Genomic DNA, 20,429 nt, shown 5'->3' with positions numbered 1-20,429 from the left:
GGGTGATCCTTTTTCCAACTCAGTGATTCTGGTTTTTTATTATATATATATATATATATATATATATATATATATATATTGGACATCAGCCACCCTGCTTCCTAAGATATCAACAAGCACCACTGAAAAATCCATATTGGTCGACAACTAAAAAATAAAAGCTTGATTTTCTCTGAATAACTTAAGAATATTACTGTAAAAAATATTGTTCCATACAAAGTCTTCTCCACTGACTCACTGCAGTATCTCTATGGACCCTTGGCTGACATTGCATATCAAAATAAAATAAAATAAAAAACTAAACAAAATAGCATTTATAAATGCTGCTAGTCTAGATATTTTCTCAGCTAACAACTTTACAAATAACATCATTGTTAATGTTACTTTTAAGCAACTGGTGTCAAGGTGATTTTAGTGGCTGTATTAAGTTCTCTTCAAGTTCACACCACAAATATAAATGATCACATTAACCTCCTGGGGTCGGGGTATGAGAATTTCAAAAACTGACCAAATGCATTTTGTCTTCAATTTGAGTTGTGTATATATTGATTCTACTTTCAGACCTACCAAAGTGTAATGAAATATTTAACTTGAAAAGTGTGCTTAAGCTATCTTTCATTAAAATTAAAATTACAAATATTGAAAATGATTGAAAATTAAAATATTTATTCAAATATTCAAATTAAGATTTTGTAATCATCTCTAACGTGTGCAAATACTTTTTGGGGGGTCACCGTATAAAATTAATGTAGATTACATCAAAAATAAAAAGACAACCTCTTAAAATTTGTTTAAACAGGCATCAGTGACAAGTGTTCAGCAGATAAGCTGATACTGTGTTATTTAAACAATATCTTATATATCTTATCTTTTCTCTGGAGAGCTCAGAGGTGTAAAGAGTACCTAAAAACCATACTTGAGTAAAAGTACAGATACCTTACAGTGAAAATTACTCCACTACAAGTTACAAGTCACCAATTTCAAAACAACTTGAGTAAAGTCTTAAGAGTATCTGATGCAGTACTTTCAGTGACCTGTAATAGGCAGTATCACGTCTTTTGTAGCAGAAATAAATTGCTGCAGAAAAAGCTAGGTCCATGCAAAATTTAATGTGTAACTGCAACACTCATTTCAAATGTAGTGGAGTAAAGAGTACAGATACTCATTCAAAAATGTAGTGAAGTAGAGAGTAAAAGTTGCTAATATCTTTGATACTCAGTACAACTACAAAGTATCCAAAAAGATACTCAAGTACAGTAACTAATTACATTTACTCCAATACTTTACACCTCTGGGAGAGCTGAAGTGTTTGTGACAGCACTGCCATCAGCGATTGTCATTACCTCTTTAATGAAACTCATGAAGCGTCCTCCGAACCTCCAGGGTTTGTGGCGATGACACTGCAATGAGTTGACAGTCATCTGCGGCGCATGCTGGTAAGAAACCGACACGATGTGGACTGCGTCGTACGTCAGAGCAGCATCTGTCTGGAATAAATAGGGGGGTGATATGTCAGCTGAAAGGATCTGACAAGCGGGAGGAGTGCAAGACCTGACCAGTTGACAACCTTGTCAAATGGCAAACTGGGCCACTGCTCAGGACCATTAGCACACTTGAATTAAAATGTAAGTAGAAAAGAAATCCTGGTAACACTTTATTTCGATAGTCCACTTTAGACATTCTATTAGCAGTAAGTAACTTTGCAACTACATGTCAACTAGCAGTTAGTCGAGTATTAGTAGACTGTCTGCTTAACACTTAAGACTATCTTCTAACACTTTCTTTGTCAACTTATTCTACTAACCCTAAACCTACCCTAACAGTCTACTCTGAGAGTTAGTAGACATGTAGTTGCAAATTAATGAGAATTAGTTGACATGTAGTTGACATGTAGTTACAAAGTTACTTATAGTTAATAGAATGTCTAAAGTGGACTATCGAAATAAAGTGTAACCGAAATCCTCAACCTTTGATTCAAGTCTGATGCTATGAGACCGTGTGTATGAATACATGTGTTGTTGTTTTTGGAGGAGGAGGAGGAGGAAGGGGGTTGTGGTTCAAGAAATAGGCACCATTTTCATGTTGTTGTGTGCCCAAGTTTCCAGGGTTCATACTTGTTTTGATAGTGCATAAGGGTTAATAAGGGGTGCTAATATAATGAGCTACTAACAAGCAAGTGCTTTATTTGCAAATTAGATGAACTGCACTTGATATGAACAATGCTTTTTTAGTAATCCATCATTGTTCATTGTTCTTTAACTCAACAATGCTAGAAGTATAAATGTCTAAAAGTTAAAGAATAAGTGTTTGACAACTAATTGTTTCTATATTTGTACTGTAAAATCAGAATCCAATGTATTGCTTGATTCTAGATTGCACGTCTTCAAACTGCGACTAATGGTCGCATTTTATGACCTTTCGTCATGCTGGTGTGACTAAGTTTTGTTTGCATTTCGTTAGCTACAAAGTTGCCCAACTGTCTTTGATTTTGCACTGCTATTTTTGATGAGAAACATCAAACGGCAAATGCTCCAAAAGTGGAACAAAACAGCGGAACTCAGAGCAGGTATGTTTATTTGTGGACTGATCTTGATCATGTGATCCCGTGAGAAGCACTTGAATTCAGCACTGAATGATCTGTTACAATCCCCAGATGCGTTGGTGATTTAAAACCAAATAAAACAGATTGAACTTGAACAGAAGATTGAGACTGAACAGAAGGAAGTTTGTGGCATGAATGATCCAGTTAGAAGTTGTTTCAACAAATTACCAACATTTATTATGGACATTTATCATGTAGTAACACTATCATTACTGTAACATTTATTAACACTAACCATGGCATTTTGGCATAAATATGGTATATCCATACTGAATGTTATTAGATTAACATAGTCATGTATATACTGTATTATTCAACCCAGTCTCATAAAAATACGTACCTCTGCGTACATTTCTGCAACACCGTTTTTACATACCTTACTGCACGTTTCGCCGCAGTTTCAAAGATAAATGTCCACTGAGTGGCGCTAAAATACAGGTTCAATACGTCAACCCTGGCACGTTTTTATTACGTTGATATAGGTACGTATTGCTGTGTTTTTATTACGTTTCTTCAGGTACGTATTGCGGCGATTCAGAATTCAAATATCCGGGGACTGTCGCTAAAAGTTAATGCTCTATCGTGTTGGAAATATGCCCTACACCAAACCCAACCCTAAACCTACCCGATAGTGTTAACAAATGCAAAACTGATATAAAAACAATTTTTTTGATGCAACCGTGCCATTTTAACTTCCTTATATGCAGATTTGAACATTTTTGTTGAACCGTAATTACACGGGATTTGAACCGGAGCTCCTCTACTCTCAAGTACGTCTCCGTACTCCGTGAGCTACCGAACAAACCTATTGTCTATGCAGTGATATGTACTTATTGGTACGTATTTCGCGTCTTGCAAAAATGTGCCCCCAGGTATGTATTTGCCATGAGACCGGGTAGGTATTATTGTATTACATGAGTAATGGGACTTTTGTTATGAAGCTGTGGCAGTTTTTGTTTAAATATATATATATATATATATATTTAAACAAAAAACTCATACTTCTGAGCCAAGTCATACTTCTGAGCCAAATCCAACCACAAGTTCCCATTGAGACACACTCAATCTACAGCAAACAGGCTACAGCTGAATGTTAAGGACTGCCAGATACTGCTTTTGTAAGTTTGTTCTCTCCATTTTCATAACACTGTTTTCCGGTCTACTGTAAGCTCAGATACTGCCAAAGCATTTCTCAAAACCTCTCTAAACTGAATGAAAATGCTGAACAGCCTCTGCATGTATGATCCAAAAAAATAAATACATAAATGGCAAATTTATGAAATGCCTTAATCAGATGCCCTACATCAGAATATGCTCTAAGAAGAACTATGAAAATGTACCTATAAGATGCCTTAAACACACCTCCAAAAGTAGTAAAATGAACTCAATGAACTCAAAATGAACAGAAATTAACTACTCCAACTAAGATACTAAGTGAGCCAATAGCAATCCAGTGGCATTACTGCAGATAATGTATTATAAAACTATGTGCATTTCATAAGAGTCTTAAAGGGCTGCTGTCATGCAGAGTTTAGCTTCATCCCTAATCAAACACACCTGATAAATCAAACCAACATTTTCAGGATTACTCAAATATTACAGAGAGTTTTGTTTGATTAGAGATTAAACTCTGCAGGATGAGGTGACCCTCTTAGACCAGAGTTACCTATCTCTGCTTTTAAGTGTTGGCAAAAGAACAAAGAACATCTTCCAAAAAAGTTCACAATGTATTCCCCTACATGGCAGGCTAAAAAGTGTTATTTTGCACATTGAATTATGACAGACATAGCTTCACCAACTCCAGGAGCAATGCTGGCAGCAGCATAAAACCTTGTACCTCACAAATCTGACCAAGGTTTTTGATCCCCCAAGCTCAGCTCATCAAAGAACTTTAACATCTACTGTGGTTTGAATGTATCTGGTCTCCAGCCCTCTCCAGTCGGTTTCTTTCTATGCACTTAAAACATTCCCTCTAACATATATGTCCAATCGTGCTCTTGTCACTGTCCTGCAGAGTTTAGCTCCAACCCCAATTTAAAACACACCCGAACCAGGTAATTCCTGAACAAGGTCTTCAGAATTACAAAAAAACTTGCAGTCAGGTGTGTTGGGCAAATCTGCATGATGCTGGCCATTCAGCAGCAGGATTGGACACCCCTGACATATAACATTTAAGAACTGAAATGCACAGAGAGTCAAGAATGCTTGTCCACTGACCCTCATGACCCAAGCAAGAATCAAAATACTCAATATAGACAACAAAATGTTACTTTCCAGCTCTGCTACTGTCACCAGCCATAAAGCAACAGCTACTGGACTGATTCTTTCTGCAAACACTTTGGACAATGAATAAAAAGCAAGAAATAACTGGTAGACCACCCACTTGCCGAGTCTCTAACACATCCTGTAACAATCTTCTGGAGAGATGATGGCTTGAAGTGTGCATTGTTCAGGCAATGTGAGCTACTCTAGATCGAGCATGTCCGCAGGAAGGAGGACGAGTGTTCACTGAGATGTCCTTTATATCGTCCTTGCCATAGGCTTCTTGTAACCAGGCAAAAAGTTGTTGTGATTTGAGAGGTGTGGATATTATGAGAGTGTTGGGAGCACTAGACTAGATGGAAAAGTACTTTCAGTCAATAACTGGACTGACTAAACTGAGTGGTTGCAATGGTCTGTATTAAACATTCAACATACAGATGGATGTGGCAGCAACTTAGCTGTTGCAGATCCAATAATACCATATAAGATGTGTATTCCAGAGTTTCAACCTTGCACAAAAGACATAAAGCAGTACACGTTGATATTCATGAACAGTCAATTTAGACTAAATGGTAGCACTGAATGCATTTCTTTTTTCTGTAATAACAGTACGCCTCTACATCAAAATAATCAGAAATTCTACAGAACAGTGTAGGAGTATTTGAACTACTGTGAAATAGATTAATAGATAATCACAAAAGCCATACAGTTGAAACCAGTCTTTATGATATTATGGTATTCAACAATGGCAGTGCATGAGGCATACCATTTGGGATTATTAAATCTGAACTGCTGCAGTCTAAAATATTATATTACCTAGCAAATAAAAGTAGATACTGTATTTAAGTCTCAACCATGGCAAATAGTATTATTACAGACACCAAATCCATCTGAAACAGCTCACAGAATATATAAAGTAATAAATAGCTCCTTTAAAGGTTATTTTTTTAAGAGTATGGATTAACTGAATAAGTACGGCTATGGATTACATTAGTTACAGTGAAAGTGGAACCTATTCAAAGCTTTTGTGCCATTGTTTAATTTGGCATTTATTTTTTGGTTCGCTGGCGGTGATATTCAGAGAGAAAATGGAAGCATACCGTCATGATCCCTTCCAGGATACCGGAGTCAGGTTTTGGGGGAAACTGCCTCTCAAGGGACCACTTCTCCACAATGGAGGCAACCTGAGGATTGTCCACGTTTAGGATGCGGAAGCCAGTCATATTGACACCGCAGAAGCGGTACGGCTCCAGGTTTATGGCCATGAGATCCTAGAGGAAGAGCAAGAGAGAGAAAAGATCTCATTTAACCGGCCTGAATCGAGCTTCATTGTTGCTGGGTGAGAGGCTTCTTGTCTCTTTGTCCCCTAATAAAAGCAGGAGATAGAGAGGGGGGTAAAAAAAAAGATAAACAGAGCAAAAATTAAAGAGATTAAGGATAATACCATGCTTTCCAGGCCGCCTGGGCACAGCCAGATGAACATAGTAGGACGTACACCTCTGTGCCAGCATGTATAGACAGTGAGCCAGGAGTCATTCGCACAATAGCTGATTGAAACAGTTATTTCCTCTGTAATCCGGTCTTCATTGCTCCCATCCAGCGAATCGAACCGTAAACACTTCACACCGCTCTGAATGTCGACCTGACACTGAAATGTGTCACTATATCTGGGCATTCAATGATTTTAACAGTGTGGATTCTTCAAAAAAGGATCAGAATTTCACATTCTCAATGCAGTGGGATGAAACACTCTCAAAATGAAATTGCTGGGGTGGAAAATAGCATTAAGATTAAGTCTAAATTAATCAAGATCTTTTCATTTTACGAGGTCAAAGCAAAAGGCGCAGCCATCTAACACAGGGTTCTATAAAACAGAGAATGAATGGCAAAATGAGCAAGACCGTGTTCATTGAAAGAACTTCCCGTAATATGCTGAGGCTAATTAACGCTCTAGAATAATACCAACACACACCCACACTACGCATGCTATTGTCTGGAGTGTTATTCTGAGAACAGTCGCTCTGTTTCTTGTACCATCCTACATATTGCCAAACATGTTGCGAAGGTGGGGGCGGCGAAGAAATGTGGTAGAACATAATAGACTATTTCATTAACACCCTGTGGGTCTGGAACTGTTCGGAGAGAAGCATGACAAACACATGCAGAAAAATGCTTGCCCCGAGAAACAGCACTTTTTGAACTATAGCATAAATGATTTCTTGTTAAATGTAGATGTTATGATGGAAGCCTGTTTTATGGCTTCTTTACATCTTAATGTTTTACTGTATCAGTGCGGCATTAAGAGATAATTAAGAGATGATCGATGCTCAAATGCTTAGAATGTAGTGGAATTCCAGTTGGAATATTGTAAAAAATATCATTACGAAAATAGATACATTGTTCATTTTATTATGTCATTAGCCCTATTCGCACGGGATTAGTATTATCTGGGGACCTTGTGTGATTTTGAAATTACCCCCCCACATCTGAATTTCGTGTGGTGCATTCGCACGGGATAAGCGAAGCCTGTGATTTTACTCGAATTTACTGACTTGTCTCCCGGATACCCGGATGTCAAGGCTTTGAGAGTCCTGTTGTATGGTCCAGATGGATTTAAACAAAAAGAAACGAATATAGTTTCGTGCGCTGTGTCATTTACATTTCACCAGGTTAAAATAATATATCAAGCTTTATGCTTGATTTATTTGTAACACATTAACCTCAAAACCTTTTCAGCTTTCTCTTTCTGCAAATTGTATGGTGTAGCGATATGATGACAGCACCCAAAATACTATCAAACACTCCAACGCAGCTCCATTGTTCGCGAAAGATCGCGAAAGAAAAAAGGCGCACAGCTAACAAAAACCTCGAAAAATGATATGCGACCCGCCAGGAAAATACAGTTCATTTAGAGATCCTAAAGCAGAAGGTGCTTTGGACTCACCAAATTTAATCTGCCACAGCACTGTCGTCAAACACTTTTTTTTTTTTAAATTTTTATCAACAATTAATATGCAAATTGTTATTTCAAATACAAATTCTTTCTTTCTTTCTAAACTAAAAGTTGCATATATAAACTATATAAACTATATTTTGCATATAAAATAATCAGATCTGAGTGCATAGTTTGATTAGGCATGACACTTAAAATGTATTTTCAGGGTTGATATATATATATATATATACATATATATATATATTTTTTTTCTTACTATCTTTGCTTACTATTGTTTAGATAATTTACCTTCAGTACACACAACATTACTTCTGTTTACACTTTGAATAACATCTATAACTATTTGCATTTTGTGAGAACAAGATGTTATTTATACTTGGTGTAAGCACTTATCTACTACTGTTTTTACACTTAATATAAATGCCTAAACTGCCTAAATGTTTTGACAAATCCACATTTTTATAAATGAAAAATAGCACATATATACATATGCATATTTGCTGTGTGCTTCAATTTCTGTGCAATTATATAAAAAATACACATTCTAGAAACATATTTTATTTTAGTACATTCGCATTGTCTTCCAGTGAAATTCAACTTGCGTATCTCCTCAGGGTGACTGCTATAGTCTATTCATCATAACAAATGATAAATGTGTGAAAATAACATAGCTCAATTCACATGGGCTGAAAAATTTTAATAATCTAATGAAAAACACACAGTTGATTAGTTTTCAGTGTGTTGGGTAGTAATCAAGCCTTTAGCAAGGATCAGTAAACCTCACTCATAACTCAGATGCTTGACATATATGGTGCATTTCAAGGACACTCAAACTCTGTCCCAAAAACCAAGTGAATAAGTTTGTTTAAATAATAAAATAAGTAAATTAAATACAAATTTAAGCTATAAAGAAACAGTTTTAAAAAATACTACTAATAATTGCAAAAATAACTAAAATTGAAATTAAATTGTAAAATATAAACATGGAAGCTTATTTAAAACATTAATAAATAACATAAACAATGCTAAAATAACAGCAGAACTTTCTGAATATGTCTTATATGAGGCCTCTGTAGTAGGATCACTAGATTTAGCAACAGCACCAAAATTTGTTAAAGAGAAATTGTTTGTGAGGAAATCTCTAAAAATAGTGATTTGCAATTTAAACTTCTGAGCTTGAAAATCCAGAGGTGGAACACAGTTGTCAATCACTTTGTTGCCTTTGTAAAGGCTTTTCAAAGACGTTTTGTTGATCTGAGCTTAAGGGAAGGGCTAATGTTTACACTGGGGTGGCAGAAACTCCATTAAGGCTGTTTTATCAAGTTAAATTGATATTCCAGACTGGATCCAAAGCTCATCTGCAATTAAAATCCATTCATCAAAAAATAAAGTGGGAGCAGCACAAGAACAAATGACATTCAATTTGCCATTAGTACTGCGGTACATTACCAAAGTGGTGAAGATGTAGTGATAGTACTCTGTCATCATCCCCATCATCTGGGCCTGGAGGAAGAGGAGGGGTGGGGTAGAAAAAAACAATGAAAAAGGTCACTATGTCATGTCAGAGTAATTTGCCAATCATTGTGGCAGCCAACACAAACAATGACAACAAATGAGATTGAATCAAAATAGCGGAACTATGAAGAACTATTCAACTCTGTTGATTTATCGACGTCTCTCTCCATCTGTGTTTCTTGTAGCATATAGCACAACAGTTAGCTTTTAGTAGAGATAGGGGCCCTTCAAAAGATAGATGACCACCTCATACTGTTCCAAATATGACTTTTGTTCTTCTACCGAACACAAAAGATAAGACTATTGATGCTGATCTTTTGCATACAACAAAAGTGAAAGGGGACGTTTGACAAAATGGTTTGGAATGACCTGAGGATGAAAATAAATTTACTATTACTATAGGGCTCTATGAAATCCATACCCACCCACCCCATGGAAATTCAATTCAATTCAATTATATTCAATTATATTCTATTCTATTCCTATTTGTTTGTCCAACTTCAAATTCAGTTTTTTTTGTTTGTTTTTTTTTTCTTTTCAGGATTCCGTTCTAATGGTTTAGTTAATAATCAAAAAGTATGTCTAATCAACTGAATCCATACAACTTTAAAAATGTAATAATCTATTACAATTTTAACAATAATAGTGCCCTATGAAATGTGTTGTTTATTTGTATGTATGTATGTATGCATTTATTTATTTTTATGAAATTCTGTATTCTGGATTATTTTTATGGTTAATAACAAATATAACATTAAAAATTGTGATAACGGATGCACCAAACATATTTAAAATGTAATCTTTTAAAATATAGACAAATTATTATTTTTTTGTTTTGTGCTTCAATATTAACAAACACTATTCCATTTTGCAATCTGATAAAGCATACAGCCCTACTTTTTGATTTATTAATCTAAATGTGGCAAAATTCCATGGCATTCTAGGATATACGGTTCCATTTTTAAGTCTGGATTCTGTGATTCTAATCAAATTTTCTGCATCATGAAAATCATAGGACCCTATTCCTGTATTCAAACATACTGATTGCTTCATACATTGGTCATAGCTACTCCCAATATATTTCCTTCAATGTTCATACAAATGCTCCCTTTTCCCTTGGTGCTCATACAGTATGTCTGCTTTAATTATGCCATCTGCCATGAGGAAAACTCAAGGTTATGCTGAGCTCTTTCCCTCTTCTAGACCGTAATCACTCGAGTTTGTGAAAAAGTCAGAAATGGTTTCATTTCTTACAATGGGTTGCAGAAATAGCCCCTTCTATGTCTGTGCCTGTACTTTCTATATCACGCAGTCCCTCTCACACACACACACACACACACACACAAGCATAGACTGCCTTTTAAAGACTTCTGGGATTTAGCCCACAGACATCTCAGACAGACTCTGTGTCCGACTGCATTTCCTATTTCTCTTTGGCCTGAGGGGGAGTACATGCACCGACAGAAGTTCAGGAGAGGCTGACAGAGAAAAACGAGCCGCAGACAGGTTGTAGACAGGTGACCGCAGGACTAAGCTTATTAAGAGGACTCGGGCCACAGAGAATGACACAACTTTTTCATAAGTTCAAATGCGAAATAATGCAGCCTACAGTTAAACTGGAAGATACATGCAGGGGCGTCAACGCTGAATGAAATGAAGAGCAAAATACCGTCTGGAGAGCCTTTGAAACCCATACGAGGTTTAAAGCAGTGTTTTCTCTTAGATATACATAGAAAAACATATTCAGTCCCCATTTGACCCGAAGTAAACATTCTCCATAGCAGTTGCGATGTTATCAGATGAGATTTTTTGTTGCAAGGACAAGTTTGTGAACGCACGACCTAAATCTTCCCTTCGCATCTACAGCACTGGATAAAAAAAAAAATTAAAATCTGATTTCTTTCAAGACTACACTGCTAAGTTTCTTAACTGACATCCCAGAGTTTGGTCTGTATTTATATTTCAGGCTAATAAAAGATGAGAAATAGTATTTTGTATAATGGCCCAAAAAAGCATTTAGACACTTAAAACTCACTTAATGGATGAATTATATAGGCAAAATCGCTGACCATGACACAATATTTAATGACCAGTAGGTGGTGCGGTAAGAGTCAGAGAGGTCAAATTTGTCAAATTTGGTTTATTTAAAGGCTGTCATAAGTTACACATACACATTTCATAAGTTACATTTTTACATAGTTAAATTTATGAGTTGTAATTATGCGGAAAAGGTTGAAATTATGAGATGAAGCCATTATGACATAATTTACAATTATGACAAAATAGTCTTTTTATGTCCTAATTATTTCTTTTTATCTCATTTTACTTCTTATGCCATAATTGTTACTATTTTATCTGATAATTATGATTTAGTATGCCACAATTTTAAATTGTTATCTCATAATTTTGAGTTGCCATAATTTCTACTTTTTATCTCGTAATTATGACTTATTATCTCATAATTGAGACATGCCATAATTTCAACTTTTTGTCAATTCTGATTTAGCATCACATTCAACTTTGTATCTCGTTATGATGAAGTATCTCATAATTTTGACTTTTTATCTCTCAAATATGACATCATTGTATCAATTATATTTATAATCACATACTTTAAAAGTCTATACTTTCAGCTATATGCATATGCTTATATAGCTGAAAGTATAAGTATATATCAAGTCAAAACTGAAGTATACTTTAAGCTTTTGCAACATTTGTCTGTATAATTCTATGTGCTATGTGCTGCCATCGACTTAAGTTATGCATGACTAGCAAACTTTTTAGGTGCCTACAAACCTTTGATGTTTAGCTCTCTAAAAACTTCAAAGCAAATGGCATCTTCAAACAAATGATACAAGAGCTACAGCTGTACTAACAAGCACAAAGTGACTAAATTCTTTTAACGCAGTCTTCATTTAGAGAAGCATATCTATTGTTTTATCCTCACTTCAAATTTAAGCCTTTTTTCTGGCAATCAAAAAATACTAGGTGCTCTAAAAAGATACACAATTCAAACATATAGCACTAGGTGTTTCTGTATAAAATTAAAACATACAATATTAACCAGGCACTCGCATTTATTTGATATAGAGACCTTTTTAGGAGGCTACAAAAATTCAATCCAATGTGTATCGGCTCATACAGGCCTTCATAAGGGTGCCAAAAGATAAATATTGAATGGCTTTTTGCAATGACATTGATACTTTTTATAAGGATAGCATAAAGAAACAGTTAACACTTTTTGGGGCCACTCTACATGTTCACATGTATGTGTAGCTTCATCTCCATTCTGCCTCCAGCAAAAGATATAGCATATTTCATTTAAAACGTCAGATCCTAATCCAAAACAGCTTCTCCAGATCTGGACTAAAACTTCAAACAGGCTTGACTTCTGAGAGAACATCAGTGGATAGTATGATATGAGTGTGCATCACTTTAACAGAGTATGAACTCACTTGTTTGAGGATCTGGGCAGCCATTATGTGGCTGCAGTCGAAGATAATACGAAACTCTCTGCTCCTTTTCATCTCTTTGAGCAGAGGTCTGGTGTCCGTGGTGTCCAGAGGGAGCTGTCGGATCTTCAGCCTGATGTTATACCTGGATGGAGCCATAATTAACTCCTGGAGTCTGATTAAACCTGCACAAGAAGAGTTGAGTGCCAGAGTCAATGACTTAGTATATCAGCACCAGCTCAAACCAGCCTAGGGGAGTCAAGCAGGTTTTTGAACAAGGTAGCTGGTATGTTGTTTGTTGAATGTGGCCTAACAGCTGTAACCAACTTGAAGAAGACGGTCTACCACACTGATATCACTAGACATAAACCAATATATTGGCTAGTCCAGTTAATGGGCCAATATTTGGTCAATATTAAATTAAAGTTCCAATTTTGGGATGATTTCAAAATTACTAAATTCCCATGTCATTATATTGTCCACCCTGCATGCACAATCAATCAATCAATCAATCAATCAATCTTTTCTAGGAAAAGGTGCTGGTAATTTTCTGCCAGGACATTGTACAGTACAATGAATTCACAGATTAATTTCCTTTAATTAATTCATTTTAATTTGTACTTGCCATTGAAAGACCAAGTTGACCAACTGGTCTAGACCAAGTTAGATCAATGACCATCTTGGACTAGCTAAAAACCATGTAAAATTTTGACGGAGAGAGATAGGAAAACCAGGACATGACCAAGCTCAGATTCAAACCCGGGTCCTTTGTGAGAAGATCTGCTAAAATTTTGAAAGCAAAATGCTTCCCTCTGTGCCACAGCTCTGAAAACATGTACTATAAAGCAGACATTCAATTTAACATGCAGTTATCCTGGTTGTACTTTTAATAATAAATGTTGTTATCACATATTTTGCATCTCAGATGAATTGCTTTCCATTCCCGCTCCTGTCAGAAGCAGCATTGCTCGATTACTTTAATGCGAACTGTTTCTAGAATATCGAGGCCTGAAGACAGCAACAGGAAAATTAAGAGACTTCTGCTTCTTATCACTGAAGTACAGAGTCTAAAATACACTTTTAAAGGTGGCGGTCCCACTTTGGCTGCAAGGACTTCATCAAGTAACACAGTTTACAATGACACACTGACATAAAGCCATTATTGCTCACCTGTGCTGTCATCGTAAACCACGGTGGCTGTCTTCCACTTGAGGAACTGCACCAGGTCTAAGATAGCATAGCTGAGAGAAGAGTAATCCGGGTACAGGTTGGCATAAAATGTATCCCTATTGTCCATCGGGTGGTGTTTCCATCGCACTTGAATGTGTGGCACCTCCAGGGCATTGCAGATAGACTGTACAGCATTCGATGAGGAGCTGTGAGACGGCCCAAATATGGCAACTACACCTAAAGACAGCTGGTCGCACGCTGGCGAGAGCAGACGGTGGGTCATGTGGTAAGAAATGTCAAAACAGAAATGTCACTGCATGCAGAATATTCCTTTGTACGTTTTACAAAGCAGTGGTAAGTTTCATTCTGTCATAATTTGAATAGATAGAATAGCAATATTAATTAAATATATATTCACAATAGTACTTTTTTTACTGTGTTTGTGGTCAGAACATGAGGCCTTTAAAGTGGGTTTTGACCTAAGAAATATATTAAGAGTTAATAAAAGTTATTGCTTACTGGTTAAAGAGTTAAAGGTTACATTTACTTAAAGGAATAGGTCACCCCAAAATTAAAATTTGCTGAAAATGTACTCACCCTCAAGCCATACAAAATGCAGATGAGTTCTAAACAAAAATGCTGGTGTATATACAGGACAAAAGGAGATGGGGTTTTTTATTGAAGGATGCGTTATTAAGGATTATGGGCTGGTATTTTGTGCAGAAGTAACTGTTTAAAGTTAAAAGGCCTTAATAACGGATTTGTTTCTTACAAACGTGCAGCTTTTTCCCAGCAGGCACCGGACGTCTATGTAACGTCACTTTGACATTGGACATGACGTCAGACAGATGTTGCATTTTGGCTGAAAATGAAAATCGGGTTGACGTCAATATTTGACGTCAATTTGACGTTGACCTAACATTGGATTTTAGTTACACAACCTAAAAACAACAAAATATCAACGTCAGCTGACGTCGGTATTGGACATCAATTTAACATTGACATTAGACGTTGAATTTACATTGAATTTTGGTCACCCGATGTCGTAACCGAAATTTAACCAAATATCAACGTCTTATGACATTGTGTGCCTGCTGGGTTACTTCACAAGGCGTTAACTGATGGACTGATTATTGTGATGGTTTTATCAGCTGTTTGGACTCTCATTCTGACGGCACCCATTCACTGCAGAGCATCCATTGGTGAGCAAGTTATGGAATGCAACATTTCTCCAAATCTGTTCCCTTGAACAAACTAACATATATCTTGGATGACCCGAGGGACTAAATGATCAGCAAATTTTCATTTTTGGGTAAGTAGTAGTCTAAACACAGCCACAAAGCTTTACATTTTCACACAACTCACCTTTTCTGGAGGCCTCAAAGCTATCATAGATATTAATCCTCTGAATGTCGTATGTTAACGTTGTGTTGGGCAATAATGTCCTGTTTCTGTTGATATTATTAACTGCAAATTTAAAGGCCAGTTCCTCGGAGCTGACGAGCGCCACGGGTCCATCCATTTGTTCAAAAATTCCACCTAAAAAACAAGAGAAATCACTGTCAAATGAACCCAAGCTGAACCCGGAGACGAAGCCTGGCACCACATCCAAACCTCTGGAGGTGTTTTGCATTTAGAGCTGTCGGCTAGCTCGCTTGTGTACTTAAGCAACCCTTTTCGATCTGCTCAGCAGAAAGAAAGAGTGTCTGACAGTCACAGCTCAGGCTTTTAAAGTTCAAGGCCATAATGGAGATGAGGAGAGTGAAAGAGAGAAAGAGAAAAGTAAATGGCTTCATCAAAGGTACCTTGCCTTCTTAAGGCCTGCAGGTCACCTTTCATTCTCTGTTAAAACATACACAGGCCTATAGCTTGTGGATAGAGTTTTTGCACAGAGGTTTGAAAGTTTAAAGCCATTTGGGCAAATTCATTTCATAACAATCTGCTGAGATTTTCAGAAATGCATTTTACTGCCAAGATTCCACCAATGGAAGAACTGGAGAAGTAAACTCTGTGTTTATTGACTTTACTGTGCAATAGAACCCTATAAAAACAATAAAATGATAACATCTGGAGCACGCTGAGCAATCTTCAGCCCTTGAGGATTAATGCTGTTAGACCTGCTTCACCTTTCCAGAGTATATCAGCGATATGACGGTCTCGAAGCCAAAGACAAATGAGCAGAGAGAAATATTGGAGGAGCAAAGTTTGTTCGGTTGTACAAAATTCAATTTCACATATTATCGGTTCATGCTATTTGGGATTTAAAATACTGTTAGCACTTTCCACAAGAAGAGTACAAAATAATGGCTGAAACTAAAGCGTGTAAAACTTGAAATGGAGTGATGTATTATTATTATTGTTACTACTACTACTATATAAAATTGTCAGTACTTAGAAAAATATGTAATAAAAAATTCTCTTTAAATAATGTTTGCATTTTTGTAGCAGGTTTGTAACTGAAAAAATAACATCAAACACCAAATATTGGTTTATTTTTATTGATAAACTTATATTTCCCATAAATGCAAACATATACAGTACATAAACATACGTGCATAGGCCTACATTTTATTTATTAATGTTCTTACAATACTTTTGATAACAGGAGTAAAATGCTTGAGCATGAAATAAATAGTGTCAATACTTAGCTTGTGTCCTGTATATCACAATATTGATTGATTGATTGATTGATTGATTTAAATGGGGTTTATGAAGGGATTGCTCAGACAACTGATTTGCTTAAAATGTTCTACTTGTCATGCATGTTAATTTATATAATCATTTATCTAACATGTTTAATACTTTTCACAACAAATCTATGGAATTTGTTATTGTAAAGCTTCAGACCAGCAATGGGATGCCAACCTTATTCGTGGAAAGTGCCTGCTGAATTTTATAGTGCATAAGCATACCAGATAAACACTATTCCAAACAGAGAAGAACCCTTGGACTTTTTTTTAGCATTTCTTTTTAATATTTCCAATCCTGCTTTTAGAGTCCGTCGCATGTAGATCCATGAATGCATGAATATTTAAGAGTTCTTGAGTCAGACTTCAGCACAGGTCAAGAACGACCTGAACATCGCTGTTATTCTCCCAGAGGAGAAGAGCTCAAGTACGAGGCTGCAGGGGAGATCACAGGCCTACAAACCAGAGAGCAGCACAGCATCCTTTGAGCCATGCACACTATTTATGACTCCAGCGCTGCTTGACTTCTGAAGGGACATGATGCATAAACTCCCTGGAAAGAGCCCTGGCGCATTAAAATAAATGAATCCTGCCGTTTTGTGGGGAAATCTCATTAGAGTACATTAAGTAATTGCTGGAGTATATACTAATTTGACTATTAAGAGGATAAAATGTGCATTGCTCGGAAGCACTAAAATAGATTTAATAAAAATGGGAGATCAGCTGCTGCGAGGAGAAAAAAAAAATGCCCCGCGAATAGCTTTACAATGAATGCGGCTGTTTCCAGATATACAAGCCATAAAGCAAAACGCTTGCGACTCCTCCATCAAACAGCAGAGAAGAAGCTTGTTTCCGATCAGGAGAATCTCTATGAATAAACAGATACGACAAGTTAATGGCGCAGGATATTTACGTTGATGTACGGCTCTGTGCTAAACGGGGTCTTTAAAGGGCTAAATGTAAATTGAGCTGTAACTTTTGATCTCAGATTTCTTGCACATCTTTCTCTAACATCAGTCAGTTTAAGTTGCGATTAAGTTGTTTCCTGTTTTGAAACAGCTTTACAAAGGCGGCCTAATTAATCTCTTGGGTTGTAGCCTGATAGAGAAAACATGTGCTCATTACAGCTGCTACCTTTACTAATACGGCTGCCAGAAGACCTCTTTACAATGCACTAGTTTTTTAGGAACACTGCAAAGTAAGACTGTAAATTGCAACACAATTATATAAATTCTTAGCGCGTGATTCGCATCGGGGCTAGTGGTGAAACAGTGTTTCTGAATGAATCTCATACTGATATCTTCTCCCTTTTGAAGCATGTTTTTTGAATGTGACACCGGACAAGTTTTCAGTTCCCGTGTGTAGGTGCAGAAATATTAAATATCTACAATAAAATATAAGTTACTCAAATTAACTTTATGTTTTACAGTACAAAATGTTATTTGTCTATTGCGCAATGGAAATAATTGTTTTGCAGGCGCAAGGTTAGAGAGCGCAATGTTTTTCTATTTTATGTGAATGCAAGATAAATCCCCTTCCTTCTGCCTGTTGTGACAAATGCAAGGTGAGGTCTGAAGCATTGTATGTGGGAATTGTAAAAAAAAAAAATAATAATAATAATAATAAAAAAAGCCTGAAACCGAAGCAAGATTTTACTGGAATTAGACTAAAAAAAATCTGCATCAATCTCTACTTGCAAGATTTTGTGCGCAGGAGCAGGGGGAAAATTTAAAAATAAATATAAATATGTTTAGTGGGAGCATGACAGAATCTTGCGGGAGCTGGCGCAAAGAAAAACAAACAAAAAAACACATGCAGAACCCTACCTCAAAGAATGCCACCTGCTGGTGTCGGTGAGTAACAGAAAGGGTGTTTGAGTCACTGGGATTGAATCACCACCATTAGCTTCAACGCACCTTCCCATACAAGCATCATGTGAAGTGATTTCTGACAGCAATAAAACAGTTTACTACTCCAAATACGGTTCCCCTTTATATTAAGTGGCCTTAACTACTATGTACTTACAATTTAATTAAGCATTTGGTACAATGCACTTATTGTGTACATACATGTTTTTACATAGTACTTGTATTTTAAAAACACCTGCATGTAATTACATCTGTAATTAATTTCTGTAATTACATTTATAATTACACTGTTGATCCATCCCTTACACCTTAACCCACCTTAAATCTATCCATACCACCAAACCTGTCCCTAACCTTACCTGTATCCCACCTCAATAGCAGCAAAAGTGTTTTGCAATACAATATGAACACAATAAGTACATTGTACTTATTTTGTGATGTAAGTACATAGTAGTTAAGGCCGCCTAATATAAAGTGGGACCCAAAATACTGCATAAACAGTGAGAATAATACAAGTAAAACAAATTGGTAACAAGTTTAGAACAAAAAAAAACAAAAAAAAGAGGGAAAAAAAAAGAATGGTATGCTCAGGTCTTGGTGAATTTAAGGGGATAGTTCACAGAAAAATAAAAGTTCTGTCATCATTTACTCATCCTCGTCATTCCAAACATATAAGACTTTCATTCATCTTCGAAACACATGACGATATTTTTAATGAAACCTGAGAGATTTCTATCCACTGAAAGTCCAAAACTTTGATTCTTGAAAAAGCTAATTATGAAATAAAAGAATATGAATTGAGCGGTTTAATCAGTTTAATCCATTTAATGGTAAATGGAAGCTCAAATGTGCAAGCATGATACATGAAGAAGTGAAGAAGTAAAAAATCTTTTGAACTTCCAAATAAAAGCCTATATTAAAATAGTTGATCATACAAAGCAATCGTGTCTCTTCAGAAGACTTGGATTAAACCGTTCGGCTCATATGGATTACTGTTATGATGTCTTTATGAACATTTTGATGCATCAAAGTTTTGGTGGAATAGAGGGACAGAAATCTCTCACGTTTCATTAAAAATATCTTCATTTTGGTTTTAAAGATGAACAAAAGTTCAAATACTTTACATTTTTGGGTGACAACATATTTGTCATAGCAACAAGACTAACCTGTCTTGCAATTTATTTTTTACCCATAATAAAACATCATGCAAATGTTTAAAAGGTTTAAAAGTTCAGCAATAAACAGAATCAAAGTAAACTGTCTGAACTGTTATAACCAGAGCCTGAAATGAACACAGTGTTACTCACCAGTTTTGTTTGTTTATTTATTTATTTATTTATTTATGTTTGTTTGTTTTTATTATGATTATTTTTTATAAATTCTAACAATGGCTGATAATGGGATATGGTTTAGCAATGAAATTGTAAAAATCAGATGCACTGCGTATTTAACTGTGATCTTTTCACATGAGCAGCTCATGTTAACATAGTTTTAGTGTTTTGATTCACAGTAAATGCTGCTCCACACAAACTCCACCTCTGCAAGCCACATATAGTGTGTATTTAAAAATGCAACATGCGCCAAGAATCTTCCCAATTTTGTATTAACAATGGTTTATAAATCTATTGTCAACAAAAGAGAAGCATTTCATTTTCACCAAAATAAAAGCTCTATGATTTAATATGTGAAAGCAACATAAATAAATAAATAAATAAACAAATCATTGTCATATTATTATTATTATTATTATTATTATTATTAAAACATGAAATACTTTGCAGTTCAATAGTATAACTGTAAAAGAATAAGAATAAATAAATAAATAAATAAATAAATAAATAAATAAATAAATAAATAAATAAATAAATAAATAAATAAATAAATAAATAAATAAATAAATAAATAAATAAATAAATA

The 20,429-nt window shown here is 35.7% G+C and overlaps 1 protein-coding gene across 1 annotated transcript in view; it reads right to left on the bottom strand.

Moving 5' to 3' along the window:
- Positions 1-20,429, bottom strand: part of LOC107741783 (glutamate receptor ionotropic, kainate 3-like) — a 125,613-nt gene that overhangs the window by 44,598 nt on the left and 60,586 nt on the right. The window contains exons 2-7 of the mRNA XM_016554567.1: positions 15,323-15,496; positions 13,958-14,215; positions 12,791-12,972; positions 9,270-9,323; positions 5,965-6,135; positions 1,344-1,487 (exon numbers count right to left, since the gene is read on the bottom strand). Of these exons, the coding sequence (XP_016410053.1) occupies positions 1,344-1,487; positions 5,965-6,135; positions 9,270-9,323; positions 12,791-12,972; positions 13,958-14,215; positions 15,323-15,496 (983 nt within the window). The remainder of the gene's footprint in view (positions 1-1,343; positions 1,488-5,964; positions 6,136-9,269; positions 9,324-12,790; positions 12,973-13,957; positions 14,216-15,322; positions 15,497-20,429) is intronic.

The sequence above is a fragment of the Sinocyclocheilus rhinocerous genome, unplaced genomic scaffold (genome assembly GCF_001515625.1).
Source record: "Sinocyclocheilus rhinocerous isolate Xijiao unplaced genomic scaffold, SAMN03320098_v1.1 scaffold5213, whole genome shotgun sequence".
NCBI lineage: Eukaryota > Metazoa > Chordata > Actinopteri > Cypriniformes > Cyprinidae > Sinocyclocheilus > Sinocyclocheilus rhinocerous.
The sequence above is the reverse complement of the archived record's forward strand: the minus strand, read 5'-3'. Positions and strand labels throughout refer to the sequence as shown.